General features: G+C 38.6%; 1 protein-coding gene across 6 annotated transcripts in view; it reads right to left on the minus strand.

Moving 5' to 3' along the window:
• The window catches only part of Sorcs1 (sortilin related VPS10 domain containing receptor 1), a 496,139-nt gene that overhangs the window by 229,500 nt on the left and 249,149 nt on the right, over positions 1-17,490 (minus strand). For all 6 annotated transcript variants that reach the window (XM_013158158.2, XM_063244677.1, XM_063244675.1 and 3 more), the window contains exon 3: positions 9,265-9,364. In XM_013158158.2, the coding sequence (XP_013013612.2) occupies positions 9,265-9,364 (100 nt within the window). The remainder of the gene's footprint in view (positions 1-9,264; positions 9,365-17,490) is intronic.

Below are 17,490 nucleotides of genomic sequence, written 5' to 3' on the forward strand. Positions count from 1 at the left end.
TTAAGATTTCAAGAGACGGAAAGCACAGGACTCACACCACTGCAAATCTCAGGCTTACTTGTACCTATGCACATCTTGCTTTAGGTTGTGAACTTGCGACAGATGGCACTTTGTGTTATGCGTGTTAGTGTCTCTGCTGCCTACCAGTCAATAGACGTTGGTTCCACTAAATTATACTCTATTGTTGTGACTTTCATGACCCTGTGTCACATCAATCTGCTTCCCTGGTCAACTGAAGCTCCTTTATTCTGCGTTCCTGATTATTTCAGATTCCCAAACTTAGAGCCTTTGTTGTCTGTATCACACAATTCATCACTTTATTTTACTCAAATGCATCTCTGCAATGGAGTGGTGAATGCTCAAAGGACAATAGAGAGTCCATGTATCCTTTTTGTTTATATTCATTTATATTGTGCTTGCAAAGAAGCAGGAATAGTGTTTGATAAAATATATGTCAGCTGATTTCTACTTACTATTGCAACTTCCCATCTCATCCATGGTTCTCACTTACCAATTACTTAAGGTAAATGCTGAATATATCAAATCTATACTAAGGTGACTTTAAATTTTATTAATTCAATATTAATAACATCACCGATGGACAGAAAAATAGCTTGTAAAATTAAAAATAAATTTCATTACTGTGTTCTAATTATAACTCAAATTAGTCAGGAAGACAAATTTTGTGGTCCCAATTAGTTATTATAGTCAAATATTCATGAAAATTAATGGTTTCAAGAGCCAAAGTAGACATTCATTTAAACCTGCTTATGGCTGTAAGCTGTGCCCCGTGCTTGTGAACACTGGTTCCTAGAGGATGTACATGGCAGGACACTTTGCATCTTCCTTTTTTCCTCCTTCTTTGACAAGCATTTACTTCTCCATGAAAGCTTTCTGAGGTTCCCAAGACAGAGTTCTATGTACACAGCTACTATGATACATACGTTCTATCATATATGTAACTGATTGTTTATACATCCATTTCACTTCCAGGCTGAAAAAACCTTCACTGCAAGAACAAGGACTACAGTCTTATTCCACCTCCCAGTTCTTCAAACGTATATGGCACAAAACAAACATCTTACAGCATCTGGTTGAGTTGACAAGTGAGAGCATAAGGCACAGCCACTCTGTAGCAGACAACAGTGAGGGTAAGAGTCCCATGCCCAAGATGCTTGCTGTATGCAGATACTCTCCTGTGGTTGTTTTCAATTTTGAATCCTCGTGATTATCTTACAATATTGATGTCACTGTGTTTTACTATAGAGCAGAGGAGACTGCATCAGGAAACAGCTCAGAAAAAGCCAACCAACAAATAAAATCTCTTCTAAAGACTAGGATATGGTTTAGCTGGAATTTACATCCAAGAAGACTAGCTCCAGTATCCATTAGATGAACCATTACTCACATCTACTGACTCTGCTGAGCAAAAATTCACAATGGCTGCTTCTGAATACCAAAGTGTAGCTTTACAGTCTTGGGAATGGGTGTTAGGCTGATTGATTCATTGAATGCAGAAAACTTATGGAGTACACAGACACCAGAGATCATTTCCTGCAGTGGCAGGGGTGTCCCAAGGAGAGATGGTATTCAAAGGACAAACTTCATTAAGTGCAGGCAGCAGGATAATACTCGAATCTGCCCCTGGGGAACTGAAAGTCCACGTCTAGCCTGATCACATCCTGGTTCCTGAGTCAGGATTGTGCTTTGATTCCTGGCCAAACCAATTTCAGCATAGCCACGAACATCTTGTACTCATCTGAAGCCACTCAGGAGGTACAGAGAGATAAGGGTAAACTGTACTCCCTCAGCAAATTTTAATTAGTTCCCGGTAAATTAGCCCTCCTCTCTTGGAGAGAGCTCAAGAAATTCTTAAACTTTTACTATAGGAAATGATTATGATTTTTTATTTCTTTTTCTTCTACCCACTTTCTTATTTGTGTACTTTGTATTACTTTTATCTCACCATTACTGCATTACTTTAAATTCTGTCCAGTAATCTCTGCCATCTTCTCTCTTTGGCTTCACATCTGTGCTTTCCCTCTTGTGCCCGTCTCTTATCTGGGATTGGTTATGTATTCAGGTTGTTTTCTTTTTCTCTGTTCTTTATTTTCCAAATTTATCCTTTTCTTACTAAAGGCATGCTCATTTCCTGGTGACAGATGCTGTCAATCACAGCTGCACTTAGTATTCCAGTCCCCAAACACTCAGAGAACCGAGCAGTAAAAAATGCAACTTCTCTATTCCAACCATCGCACTCCACAGACCACAGTGCAGGCCTTCCCATGCATATCTCAGGCCACACTGCTACCCAGTAATTTTTTTGTTGTTGTTGTTTTGCAGAACCTATTTAAATGCTTGATCCAAAAGACGATACAATGAGATGCACATTAAAGCATGCAAAGTCACCAAAACAGGGGTCTGGATATTAAAACTTGAAAATGGGTAACTATCAGAACCAACAGACAAAACCTCAAGAATTTTTTCAATGGAAAAGTCAATCCAATGAGAGGAATATTAGGGCAGCAATGACTTGTATCTCAGGCTGGGGGTGTTAAAGGTTCATCTATATTGGCTTTGTTTTCCTAACAGAACCAAGGGAAAGCTTGGGACAGATCTGATCCACTGAAATGAAACATCCAGTCCTAGTAAATATAGCAGCCTCTCTGAGGTCAGCATTCACCTCCACCCACCACGAGGGTAACATGGCTGGCTGACTAGAAACAAATGTTCTAGATCCAGTAGGTCACACACAGAGACCCCCCAAGAAGCCATGGGGAGCACGCTAGAGGCAAACGGATCAGAATGGGGAAAAGTCTTCTAACCATCTCCACAGCAGAGCACAGATGAATCAAGCTGAAATAATGCACTTGACCTTGAGACAAGGTTAATAGAGGGATCTTTAATATCAGGCTCGCCAGGCTTCAGAGAACATGAGCTCTAATAAGGACAGATCGTGAGGCAGAAATAAGTAAGTAGGTAGAGAGATAAGTAAAAATTTTTTAAATGTCTGCTTTTCAAATAAGGTTAAACCAGAGGTCTAGTATATATATTTGATAAACAGTCTTTAAGAGATATCCTTTATGTTAAGAATTTCCAATCACTGTATCATGCAGGGCAAGCAATATGTGAGAACCAGTAAGCAACATAAAAGTCCCTCTTACTTCCCAATACCTGGGGCTAATTTAGGCTCTCGTTATCTTAACTCACTTCAATTGTTAAAACAGAATAAAACACAAATTCAGAGTTGTCATTTTTTAAAGGAGAAAGAAGATTATCTACACTCACTAAAATTATTCTATTTGAGATTACTCTCTAAGATTTTCAAGGATCTTCCATGAATCTATCAGATTTTATTTACCTAGGTAGCTGCATGTATCTATTTTGTAGCTTCTAAAATTCTGTAACAATCTCAATAATCCATAAACTTGATCTTCACACAGGTAAAGATTAGTATTTTATAATCACTGGTTCATTATTAATACTTAATGTACTAGACACTTATTATGTGTGATCCATTTAACATATTACAAATAAAGAATAACAAATATGTGATAATTACACAAGAAATGTTTCAGACACAAAAAAGCTAAGTTCTGCTTGATGATACATAAAATGAAATAGTAAAACCTTAATTAACATAATCAGTTCTGAGAACTTGGAAAATTAGGTGATAATGATGACTGGAGAAAAACAAGAAAAAGACAGAAATAGAGAAAAAGAGGTTTTTAAATTATGTGCTAATCATAATTGCCTAAACCTGATAGCTTTAATAATTCTTAAAACTACTGACAACCACAGTTTTAAAGATACACAACTAATATCTAATAACTAGTTACTTAGTATGCAATGTATTATGGTATAATTGCAGGGTATAGTTTTATTAGCTGTATTTTACTTATGAAAGTTACCCTAAGTGCTCTGATTTATATAAAATAGAACAGCGTCCAGGCCTGCTCAGGTGCATAGAGAGTGGTGTGTCCTAGACCAGGTTTGTTTGTGTTTTGTGTTCCATGGAGATCTGGAGTCACAGTGGGTCCCCCAGGCTTCCTGATCAACCAGGGAGATACCTGGGCACTGCTCCCATAACAATACCCCAGCTTACAGATGGCACTCTATCTTAACTTGTCACTCTATCAAACTTAGCTTGTTTGAAACCCTCAGGCTCCCATGACTATTGGAAAGTAACCAGGGTGAAGGAGAGGCAGAAATATAGAAAGCTTCCTTACATTTTATATTATTAATGCTCAGGAAGAGAACTGAGCGGTGCTCCATGTAACCGAGCAGTATAAACACTCAGTTCTACCAAAAAGGTTCAAAAAAGATGCTTTTTTCCTTTGGCTGTGTTTAAGTGTGAGGTAGCACACACTGATTCAGTTAAAACACAGCACTTTCACTGAAGTTTGGGAAATGCCACTTCCGCCACGCCTCTGAGTTCATGGATGGCACTTCTTATGAATGAAACACACACTCCCTCTAAAAAATGAGAGGCAAATGGCTGACCTTGTGTACAAAGGGGCACATGAAAGAGCTGGGAGAGCAGGAGCAAGCGTGGCATGCCGCCATGGGAAACATCACACCTCCCTTTGAGATATTTTACAACACCTCAATTCCACTTGAGCTCACCAGATCACAATGTCAAGTGCAAAGTCCTGGCACTTTAAATATTAATCATGTTCTGCTTAGTTAGAAAGGGTAAAATTATACATGATGGCCTAGAAATGACAAAACCTTATGGGAGCTCTTAAAATTATTTATTCATTTGCAAGAATTCATTTTATAATCAGAAAACATGCATGAGTCCAAGCCCAGTTCACAGGACTCCTCCTTTTCCAAATTCCAAACAGGGAGCCCAAAACACAGCCTAAGCTCGTGTCAAATAGTCAGCCACATGCTGGACACGACCTTGTCCCTCGAGCCCATGCTCAGCGGGTAGAAGACTACACAGCTGATCGTAGCATTTTCTGGCATTTAGGGTCTTAGACTCTATAAACAGGAGATTAGATATGATCAAAAAAACCCTGCAGTATCATCCTTAGTGTCACTAAAGTTTCAACTCATGCTCTTAGCTTTTCACTCATCAGCCAGGAAGCTCTCAAGGCACTCAGTTTTCATAGGATACATTTAAAAAGAGCAGGACCTGAACACCCCTAGATCCAAATGGTATAATTTAACGATTCCATGATTCTCCCACGAGAAGTTGGCAGATGGTCTCACACACACCTCATTCCTGTCCCCTAATGTCACATACATGATATATAGAACACCCAGACAAATGGGAAAAAAAAAAATTAAGCATGCCCAGGATAAAGAGAGACAGAGCATCAATAATCAAACAGGTATTTAGAAAGTGTCACACGCAATATGGTAATTAAAACCTACACATCTGGAGGAAACACAAACAGTGTTTAATGCTGAGGTACCAGGGGACCTGCAGGGATGATCAATGTTCTCTGTGGAGCGAGGGTCCTATTTATAGGATGAAAGTCTTCAAAGACACTCTCAGCAGGAGTGATATTAATTAAGAAGTGGTAACAGAAATGAGAGGGAACAAGGATGAAAGGGGACAAGAACATAAAGAACAAACTGGGAACACAGAATGCAGAGGCAGGGAGGATATAACAATTGTATGAATTGGCTGCTCTGAGTTAAAAATATAAACACTATTTTTCTACTCTCCCTCAGTGAACTCTATATGGATTTGTATGCTTTGATCCTTGATGAGGTTACAAGACATTGTGTGAAGTGCAAGGAACCAAGGTTGGCTGGGGGTGCTGACAAAGGCATTGCTCTCAGCCATGCAGAGTCAAATGATACTTGCTTTTAGGTAGAAGATAGATAAAGAGCATTCAGGAGTCTCAGGTTTTCATTAATTTTTCCTTTGCTATGTTTATATTAGTTCTCCCATCAACCTCTGTACCCCAGCATCCCAAATCTTCCTTTCAGGTTCAGGTTACAGCATCTTTCCAAACAACAGATCACTGGTATTGGCCAAGAAACCTCTGCTGACACATACAGGCCTTCTCTGCAGGTGAGGGAAGCGTTCTTGGAGAGTTGGTAACAGATGGCCAGCCTGCCTCTCCTCTGGCACAAGGACCCACTCAGCCTTCTTCTTTGTAGGCCTCTTTCCTGTATCAGAAACCTGGGGCACAGACCCTCTGGGAGAAAGTATGAATGGGCCAGGCTAGTACCTAGTACCTAGGAGTACCTAGTACCTAGTACCTAGGAGCAGGCTTTCTAGGTTTCTTAGTCAAGATTTCCTGAAGAGAGCTAAGGGAATAGGAGAGTTTACACTGCAACAAATCCATGCAAGGAAAGCAGCTGTAATGACAGCATGCATACACAGCAATGGGCACTGCATGGTCATCAGTATAAACTGTGAAGAAGGGTCCGCTCCATTGTGGGCCTGGGTTAAGTCATGCCCTTAATAAACCATCTGCAAAGTCAGGGAACGATGCCCACTGCATCAAGACACAGTGATGGAAGAGTTGCCTCTGTCTGTATGGATTGCTAAATATAGCAAAAAGAATGCTATCAAAATAGGTTTCTGGGAATGCACAGGATTAGAGTGCACTGTGAGTTTCATTCCAAGAGGCCCCACCCATATGAAAAGGAAGAGGAAACACTTGAGATAAAACTACTAACTGGCTAGACACACTCTAGATCTTTAAAGAAATTCATATGGTCCTTTAAAAGGAGTTTGCATTTTGCACTAGAGAGTAACAAAAGTCACAGGGAAATTGGTGTGAACTCAAGTGTACTTATCCTGCCCAGTGAATGCAACCTGATAATTCTTTTTTCCTTACATAAACTCTTATTGATTGGGGAAAACATATTCACACTTTAAAGCATTGTGCAGATACTATTTTTTGCTTCACATATGCTCCTTGGGGAGATGTGCATATTTCATGGTGATAAATTCAACTCATAACTAGAAAAACTGTACACAAATATACTGCTTTGCCAACATTATTGATTTCTGCACCATTGTACAAATCTTCACTGTCCTCCAATATATCTTAAATCTATCAGCATCTCAGAGAGTGACCCTGATCACCTTATTTAACTGTAGAGGAAAAGATGCCCTGGTTCAGATCTGCTCATAAAAGCTGGGATTTCAATGGCTCAAGGCCATCTCTGCTTCTGTATAGTAAATGGGCCCAGAAAAAGCTAATCTCACTGCTAGGGAAAATGACTTCTCTCTTTCTGGGAACTACGGTCTGCTCCAGTCTTAATTCAGATCTGCTGAATGCCATGGTCAAACATCCTTTTTAAGCCTCTCCAGATAATGATAGATTGCCTATGCAGACTGATACCTGCCAATGTACTGAAACAAGTGGACTCCATGGCAGGGCTCTGTTCTCTAATCCTTTCTAAGTTTTACGGCAGCCTCAGGAGCTGCATCTGGACCTGAATTCTCATTCTGATTCTCAAGCTATCTCGATCTTGTGATCTGTACATACTCTGCGGCAACAGAAAAACCTATAATCATATTCAGTGTTTGGCATCTCTTGTTACAATGCTGTTAGTTTTAAATAACATCCATAAAAAGGGACTATCAATGGTTAGAGCAGTGCCTAGGACTCTCTCTGATCCGTAAATTCCTTTGTTATGTCATTATCACTTGAAAAATACAAATAACTCACCCAAAGTGGAGAAGAACTCTGTGCGGGTAGATTTCTGAAGCTTAGTTCAGAGATCTTTCTATTACAAAAAGTCATACTGAATTTACTACTCAGACATAGGACCTTTGAGTGTCATATTTTGGCTTATTTCTCTTTTTATTCCATGGTGCAAAACACTGTCTAGCACAGTTAAATGATGAAGTTAAATTTACCAAAAATGTAAACTACAGGAAAAAAATCAATAGAAGTTATAAAAAATTTTAAAGGCAACAGGTAAGTAAATCTGATTATAAATGCAAATGATGTAAATTTGGTTCCTCAATCTGAGATTATACACAGCAGATCAAAATTGTTTAGATCTGATTACTGATGATGGACCCATATCCAGCCCATAAGAGGATGACAGGACTGTTCAGGAAACAGCCAAACATTTATGAGGTTGACACTATTGAGCAGTACTGTTTCAAACTATGGCCATCATCTATATAAATCTAAGTTAATTAAAATTAAGTGCAGATACAAATTTAGTTACTCAGCTACATTTTAAATCATATTTGAAATACTCAAAAGCCATACGTTATTATTGTCTAGAGTATTTGACAGCTTGGAGAAACATTTCCATCCATGCAGAAAGTTCTACTGGACACTTCTATTTATAGAGGATAATCACTACTATTATTTCCACTAATTATATGAAGCAGGAGGGACAGGATGATAGGATAGGAGAATAAAATGAAGAGAAAACCCTGATTAAGTCTTTACAGCTCTGCGCTTAGCAATTGAAATGTCTAATTTCATATAATCCTTATAACTTCCCTCATGAGGTAGGTACTATAATTATCCCCATTTTCAACTTGACAGCACTGTGCTTGGAGAGATTAAGTATATCACCATACTAATCATTTAGTGATTAGCTTAGCTGCCTTCTTACCCAAGCCATCTAAATTCAGAACCTGTCTTCAGACGTTAGATTGTCTCCTGAAGAATCTGAAAGGTGTATAGTCAGAGAGGGCATTCAACCTTACACTGATGGTTCCTCATCCTCGCTGCACATCAGAAACACCTGAGGAATTTCTCAAGCTATGCAGTTATGTGAGCATTAAACCACAGCAACAGAGTTGGGCCGGGACTGGCAAATCAGTGAATCTCACCACTCTTCAGCCAAATATAGAGCTTCCATCCTGACAGTTTGTTAGAAGTAAAACACTCCACCTGCTGTAGGACAATGCATTCATTAAATTCTACTTCATTTATTTACTCGCTGTCAGAGGAGAAGAGGGGCATCGAATGAAAGCCCATCTTTCTTCTGTCTTGTCAAGGCTTCCTCTAATTCTCATGACTGACTGGTCAGAGCTTTTACAAGATAGTCAGCAGCATCCACTCCAGAGAGCTCACTTTCTCTAGCTGCCTTTCTGAAACTGTAATGAGGCAGCTACCCCTGGTTCTGCTGCATTCACAGCTGCTGATCTGAAAATTACCACCTGTCAGGCATTTCAGCACCTCACACCCAGCAGTTCACCTTTACATCTCTAATCCCAGTTGGAGAGAAATAGATTTTTAGGTAGCCAGAGAGGTTACTCAACTAAGACACAAATCGTTGCGCCAAGAATCTGTAGCATGCCAAATACACATTCCTTACCTTACGCTTGTTGGTAGGACATACATAGAGATAGCTCAAAATCGTCTTCAGACCCACTTTATCATTCAGCTTCTCATAAGTTGTCCCGTAATCGGTTGACCTATAATTCAAAAGAAGCTTTAATGAGGGCAGAAGTATACGTCATTTGACTGCTTGTCCGTATAATGTGTGTTTTACATAGTAGCATGGCTCTCAGGGGGCTTCTAAATGACTCGTGCAGTATGTAATGATGCTTAATTATGTACACAGTAGCATCATGTGAGTGGTTAACATTAGCATTTAAATTGAATTGGTAAAAATTAAAACGCTACTTCTCTACTTCTCCTTAGTGCATGCACTTTGCATAACGTATGTGATTAATTTTAAAAGATTCACAGATGAAGATGTCCCTTGAATCCACCAAAGAAATGAAAGAGCCTGGAGTTAGCTATGATGTTTTTAAGCTTTTGCTTTATCTTTGGCACAGGGACAAAGCAGATTCTAATTTATCTACACATTTTGTTTTCATTCAGGAGGCACAGGATGTATGATAGGTGAGTTCCCTCAAAGGTCATTCTATCTTTTCCTTTTATTTAAGAACAAGAAAATATCTTAATAATAAGTGAACTTTCACGATTGTCTTAATGGCCTTTTCCAGATTCAAGCAACACAGATTTAGGGGCACGATACTCTTTGGCACAGACTCTATGCTTCTTGTAGATTCTCTATTTTGTTTACTCATTGGTCAGTCACTTATTATTTCAGATTAAATACCAAATTTCAATCATCATCTTCATGAAGGTGTACTATGTATTCCAAATTTTAATTTCATTAGATCATCCTGCAGCCATATATATAGGTGGGAATATCTTCCTTGTGAAGAAAGTGCTTGAGGGAATTTAAGTGACCATTTCAAAGAAAAGAGCTGATAAGTGAACCAGATAAAAGTTGAAACAGTTTTTTTTTTTAATTTTACCTGTTTTCTCTGTTTCTCTCTCTCTCTCTCTCTCTCTCTCTCTCTCTCTCTCTCTCTATCTCTCTCTGAAAAGACAAAAAGCTGGGCACAGCTGACAAACCTGTAAACCTGGCTATTCTGGGAGGTAATGCAGGATGATCACAATTTTGACCCCACTTGAGTGACTAAGACCTTGTCTCAAAATATAATAAAATAAAATAAATAAAATAAAATAGAATAAAATTTAAAAAGGGGGGCTCGGCATGTTGCTTTACAAGTCCTGAGTTTAAACCCCAGTGGTAGCTCAGTTCACAAACTTAATTCACTGCACAATTCTGGAAAAGATGGTCACATTTGTGTTTGTGCAGAGCAGACGGCCACAGTCTTGGTCATCATCTGATGCAGTTTGCAAAAAAAATACAAACTTTTGCCAAAAACTTTGGTTAGTGAACTAAACTGTTTGCAAATAAAAGCATTTTGAACTAAGTACCACTGTACTAAAAACAAAAGAAGACATAGGCACCATAAAACTTACTGTCAGCCTCCTTTTCCCATAGAGGAGATCCCCAGTGAAATTCAACCAGAGTTCCTAAAATGTCCCAAACACTGCTCAGCTCAAGGACATGGAGGCAGGTTTTCCTGTCTGGTATCTCATGGCTTAGGCTGAGAGATCGAAAAAATGGGCAAACAGGAGGAAGTCTGGGATTCAATGGCAGAAGTATGCATTATCAGTATTTTGAAAGAATGTTCATTTAGACAGAAAATGTAGCTCTTCATATCACTTTTGATCTGATCTAAGTTATGAGCTCCACAGGTTTCAGTGTGTAAGAAGAGGAAGTTTGTGTTAACAAGCGAACTCTCATCCCCTACAAGCCTATTCTGAGTCGGGTGCTGCAGCAAGACAGCAAAACAAAAGTATTCCTGGAATTACAAAATTACTCTCTCCAAGAATTTAAGACATTTCATATATATATATATATATATATATATATATATATATTTGTACCAGGACTCAAACTCTGGACCTCACCCTTGCCAGGCAGGTGCTGTGCCACTGCGCTATTCCCCCCAGGCCCTATGTACATCCATGATATATACCAAACATTAGTGCTTGAAAGCAGCAGCACCCAGCATTTTTGTCACGAGGCCCCTGTCTTACAGAAGACAATGATTCCATTGGAAGAGGGATCGGGGTGATTGAAAAACTTTATTTTCATTTGTTTCTGTTTTTTTTTAAATTTTTAGTTTTTATCAGTACATGTTTGCAGTAATAATGATGGTAAGAAATTGGTGCATTATAAGGACATATTGTCAATTCCTTTTTTAGCCCTTTCCCTCCATTGCATTTAGGTAAGGAATGGACAACTGAAATCCCTTACGCATCTCACACGAAGTCCCTGAGAGGGTGTTCGGCCTCCTGGGCTGGGCTGTCCAGTTGCCTGCAGTTCACCTCCTGCTTTTAGCCAGATTCCTAAAGAGGTGATGATGAACCTGCACACCTGCATGGCCAGGAGCCCCACTTTAAAGGACCTACACACCATTCTCAGTCTCTGAGGAATGGGACACCATGAGAAACCTCTAGAAAAAACTACAAACCTTGACAATGGGTAGATGTATAGGAAGAGGAGTTCAAAAGAACCGCACAGACCGGAAGTTATTTTGTACACAGAGAAGGGAGGGCCTGGGCCGTCTTAAGGATAAGGTTTGCATCATAAACATTATCTTGACAATTGACAATATTTGACCAACATCCTAGAACTCTTTCATAGAGCATACTCACGCATCACCACAAAATCTCATTTTTTCTCTCATGTCCTGCTACTTTCTAAGAAAGATTCAAGATTTCTTTCCTTACTCACTCAGTCAACTCTCATTTTGTTTTTGTTTTGGGGGATTTTATGCTCTTTTTTTTTTTAACACTCTTTCCCTGGTCTTCTCAGGGTCAGTTTTCTCTTTCTAATGAAAATTTGTTTGTCTCCAAAAATTTTTGGCATTTTTCTATCATCTTTTATTGGATACTATTTTTGCATTCATCATCTGAACAGTATTTGGAAGGTCAAGAATAAACAAGTAAGATGCGAAATCCATCAGGGTGCAGTAGCATAAAGAGGACGACAAGCATTAATATAGCTGTATTATTAAATGCTGCTCAGTGACAGGCAAAAATAGACCTCTTTCAAGATAAGAGAAAGCAGGATTTCTCCAAGTGGGATAACAGAAATGAGGCTGAGACATAGGAACCAGTTTCTCAGGGTGCAAGCAGCAGTTCCTGATAATTTCTCCTAACATGATAACTGAGGTTTTCAATGGATATTTTTACATTAATACATTCATCCTTGCTCTACCAGGATTCTGCAGCAAAATGAGCTCATTTTGTGCATGTGTTCATCCTTATATGTGTGTTTAACTCTAATCTCAGTGTCCAAAAATGACCAAGGAGTGGCTTGGACTTACACCAGGGGAATTAGTTTTTGAGAAGGTTTATACTATGTTACTACATACTTGCATTATAATAACACTTGTCCACCAACCCAGTTCTTTCCAAATAGATGCCAGTATATTTCTGTACCGTCTCTGTAACTTGACTGTACAAAGCTCCCAACTGAACCACAATGTGTTAATTCTCTGTCCCAGCAGAGCTACAGGCCTAGACATGATGCCTTCTATAACAAACAATTGATAGAGAAAAATACGACATGGGTTCTCGCACACAAATGGTATAGACTGTCAATCACCTATGAGTGTTTCACAACTAGAATGAGCATGCTGGCAGGTGTCACAGGTAGAAATCAAAATTGGCTGGCATATGTTGGTACCGTGACACAGGATGCAAATGCTACATACTTGCCAACCAGTAGGCAGGTAGCTACTGACCCGAGACTGTGTGGCAGCATCTCCAGCCTCAGCATTGCATCTCTCAGTGGGGCCCTCATGGGGCTCCTCATGTTCTAATAATCAGAAAAGCTTGGTCCAGCACAGGTCTCACGAAACTCGCTACAGCAGGAAGACCAGAAACCGTACTGTCCGGTCAATGCCCACGCAACCAGCCTGTGTCCAAGTGGGCTAAATAGTGACCTCAGGGTGCCTGGATGCCCTGGAATGAAATCCTAGGCCCATCTGTACCCTTAAATTACAGTTATGAGAGCCTCTGGTTTTCCCCATATGGTCAACTGTAGGAGGTACAGTCCCTTAACACCATGGGCTGAGAACCAACAAAGAGATGGAACGGCAGGCTGACTTGTGAGTCAAGGTACTCACTGTTAAGTATTTATAACAGCAGTTTCAGGCATAGAAGAGGGGGATAGTTTCCAGAACTGAAATGCTGGCAAATACTTGACTAAGCAAAATTTTATGTCCCTTTACTTCATAACTTTTTGCAAAGTATATCCTTCTCCTGCACACCTAGCCCCTTACGTGCATATTTTATGTAGCAGTTTCCAAATATATTTGATTATAGCAACCATTCTTGAGTATGAGATTAGCATTCCAAGTAAAACACTTTAGAAAAGACAATATCAAAGACAAAATATAGCCAAAAAATAGGAGTCTTGACTTCATAAGGAATACAATAAAAAACTATAAGAAACAAAATTTGAAAACATATGCATAGTTAGCATGGGCTAACTTTAAAGTGATGAAAAACACAAAATTTAGATAAATTACGTAGTAAGATAAAGGAGAACTGTAAGGAAACCAGGAGGCAGATTTTGAGAGAAGGGATTTCAGAAACAGAAGCAGAAGAAGGGCCCTGGATGAGAAAGAGGATAGGAAATGGTCCAGGTGTGATATGCACACATGTATGTCAATTCCCTAAGATGAATGTAAACATTATGGATTGCAAACATATATTGATGAATAAAAAAATAAAGCCAGCGCCTTTATAAAGGAAAAACGAAAACCAAACAGGACATTCTAATATATATATCATTCACATATTTAAAATGCCATGTATATGACCTTGAATTCTCAACTTGCACCATTTTAAAAACATTCTGAAGAAAGCATTTTTATCTTCAAGGTTTTTTTACAGATTGGTTTATCCCTAGATTCAAAACTAAAAACAGAACTTCTGCCAACACCTGTACCATGCTAAAAGAAGCTGAAGGCCTTAGACAAAAGGAAAGTGTTACAGGAAAATCAGTATGCAAGTGATTAAATCAAAGCGTGTCTCCCTTTGCCTTTGATCATTAATTCTCATTCTGCCTTTCTTACAAAAACGTTAAATAGTGACTTCTAGAATATTTGAAAGCACGTCTGTTTAAGTATTTACTAAGAGCATGGAGTTCAGTTGCTCTGAAGGGTGGAGAAACCATAGTAGAGGCATCCCACCGACCTCTCAAAAGATTTTGATCTTTCTAAGATTGCAAAATCTCCAATTTCAGAGGAAGAAGAAATCAATATAGAATGTGACTAATTTCAACAAGAAGTAGCAAAAATAAAATGTGTGAGTAGAATTTCTCTACTATAATTTATACCATCAAATGAAAAACTAAATAGGCATGGAATCATTTGTAAACTAAATTAGTCAATAACAGTGCTTAATACAATGACTAGCACATAATATGCCACCTACAAATGACAGCTTTTATTATTACTTTTAAGACTAATTTTTCCTTATTACTTTTTAACATTTTTTCCAATGCTTAATAAAATATATAATCTGAATCCTCAAAGAAAATCTTAATCATTGAAAACTATTTTGATTTATTTTTCTAAGAAAAGACATTCATGAAGCTATAACAACATTTTAAATGTACCCGAAGTTAGTTAATCATACTTTAAAGAAATGTGCTGGTAGTTTTATGTGGCATTTGGATCAGAGAATAACGGTAAGAATAGAAATATGGCAGGTGAAGATTCTACACTCTTCTTCCGTAACATTTGGGCAAAAATCCCATACCTGAATAGGTTATTTTGCTAACAAAAATCTAACACATAATAAAAATCAACTTTTATATGTTCATAATGTGCTATAAGATCTTCAGCAGAATATGACGAGATTGACACTGAAAATAAGCACATGTGACAAATAAGAAAGATCCAGAATTATAACCAACATATGCAATCCAAATACCTCAAAGGGGCTCAAGTTCACATACGCTGCATGCTGTTGTCAGGGTTTACAAGGGAAAAGATTTAACACAGGGCACACATTTTATAGAATTATTTTATAATATTCACCCAAAGAGTTAACTGCAAAAGAGTGTGAGAGATCTGTGTACATAATGGAGACCCAAAGAATTCAGCTGAGGGCCTGGAGCCCATGAGAATGTCCTCCAGGAGTCCAGCTGAAGACCTAGGGCCTATGGCAATGTCTCATGCAACTCCTTATTAAGGATCTGCACTGGGAATGCCCACAAGCCAGTAGTAGAAGCTAGAAAGTTTTCACTAGTGGGATGAAGGATCTGTGCCAGCATGCTCAGAGATATGCACAGAAGCCAGGATGCAACACTCAAGGTAAAGGCCACAGGTTCCACAAAAAGAATGACAGCCATCCTCAGTAACACTAAGGACCTGAGCTCCTCTGATGATAACATCCAAATTCAGGAAAACCAGCATGAAGTTTCTCCAGGAGAATCAGCAACACCAGCATCTTCCCCTCCAACTCTCCTTTTTATAATGTTGGTAATGATCCTCAAGTGGGCCTTCTGTACCTGGCACCATGCGGATTCAGTTCCACTAGTGTTACAAATTGCCCGTTAGCTAATCCACCATACTGCACCTCTAAAGCCTGAATCCTGAATCCCACACTACACTGCCTCTGTCAAAAATCACAGCAAGCAATTTGCAGGTGGCATGACAGATGTACTTAGAGAATCTATACAACATTTCTTAGTAATATGAATTTAAACTGAAACTGCTAGAATTATTACATGGTGTTGACCAACGTTGTGGCCTTCCTCATACCCAAAGAGAGACAGAAGGCATGCCACCAAGAATAGATTTTTAGAAAAGTAGATGAAACCCTCATAAGGACCTAGGAGGAAAGTAAGTTCACCTATAATCTATATGTATCTTTATATCTGAAGTGAGCTTATTGCAGACAACATAGTGTTGGGTTTTGTTTCATGACTTTACTCTGACAATCTCTTAACTCACATGTGTAAAATATTGATATTTAAATTCATTGATGATACAGACGAACAAATATACATGGATATCCATAATTCAATGCATTAGTTACTATTATCTTGAACAAATTTATTTGTTAGATCAATTAAGAATAGAAATAAACTTTTTAGTTGTGCCTTCACTTATTCGTTCAGCAATTGCTATAGTTTATATCTGATTGTTATGGTTTATGTCTAGATACCTCCTGTGCTTACAATTAGGACATTTGGAAGGTGACTGAACTTGGGTATGTGATACTGGCTTAGTCCATTGATGAGTTTACAACTGCGTGTGGTGTCAGGAAGTGAGTCCTGGTGGGTAGAAGAGAGTCACTATAGGCATGGACTGGAGAGTTTGTATTTCTCTTCCTCCCTTGATTCCTCACTGCTTCCTGCCTTTCACGCTGTGGACTGTTTCTCTCCTGTGGTGCCCTCTCTGCCAAGCTGCCTTACCTTGAGTCAACTGACTATTGGACTGAAACTTCTACAGACTGTAAACTAAATTAAACCTTTCCTCCTTTAACTTGTGGGTATCAGCTATTTTATCCCAGTTACAGAAAAGTAACACTTATACTTAACTTCTTCTTTTCTATAGATCAGAATTTCTTACCTATACCATTCTTTTCTCTGAGTAATTTATTTCAGCATTTCCTTCAAGGCAAGCCTTCTGCCAACAAGTACTTCAATTTTGTCTGTCTGAGAAGTCTCTATTCTTGTACTTTTAGATGATAATTTTCTGGGTATCAAATTTTAGGTGGTTTGTATTTTTCTCTTAACACTTTAACTACCACATTCTGCTATTTTCTTGTTTAACAGATCTCAGAAGTCTGAGGTAAATTTATTTTTTCAAGTCCTCTCATTTAGTTTCAAAATTGCTTTTTTCATTCTTTGTAACAAAGGAACTCAAGCCAAAAGAACCCACTCTCTACAGGTGGTTTTAAGGCAGCAATAAACCTTTGATAACAGACCTGCTCATTCCTTTAAAAAGTATGGATCCATCTTCTCCAAAAGATGTACACATTCCTCCTTATCACCTTGGTATGTAACATTAGAGGCCTTCTAATGGGCCAGGCAAGTACGTGGACTTGTCAACATTGCAGCTGTAAACGTATTTTTACACTGAAAATTGGGCATTCCAAAATCTGCAAGATACTAAATGATTCAGGATAAAGCCATTGTTTA

This window comes from Cavia porcellus, unplaced genomic scaffold (assembly GCF_034190915.1).
Source record: "Cavia porcellus strain 051 isolate PalLab524CR breed Dunkin Hartley unplaced genomic scaffold, mCavPor4.1 scaffold_2, whole genome shotgun sequence".
NCBI lineage: Eukaryota > Metazoa > Chordata > Mammalia > Rodentia > Caviidae > Cavia > Cavia porcellus.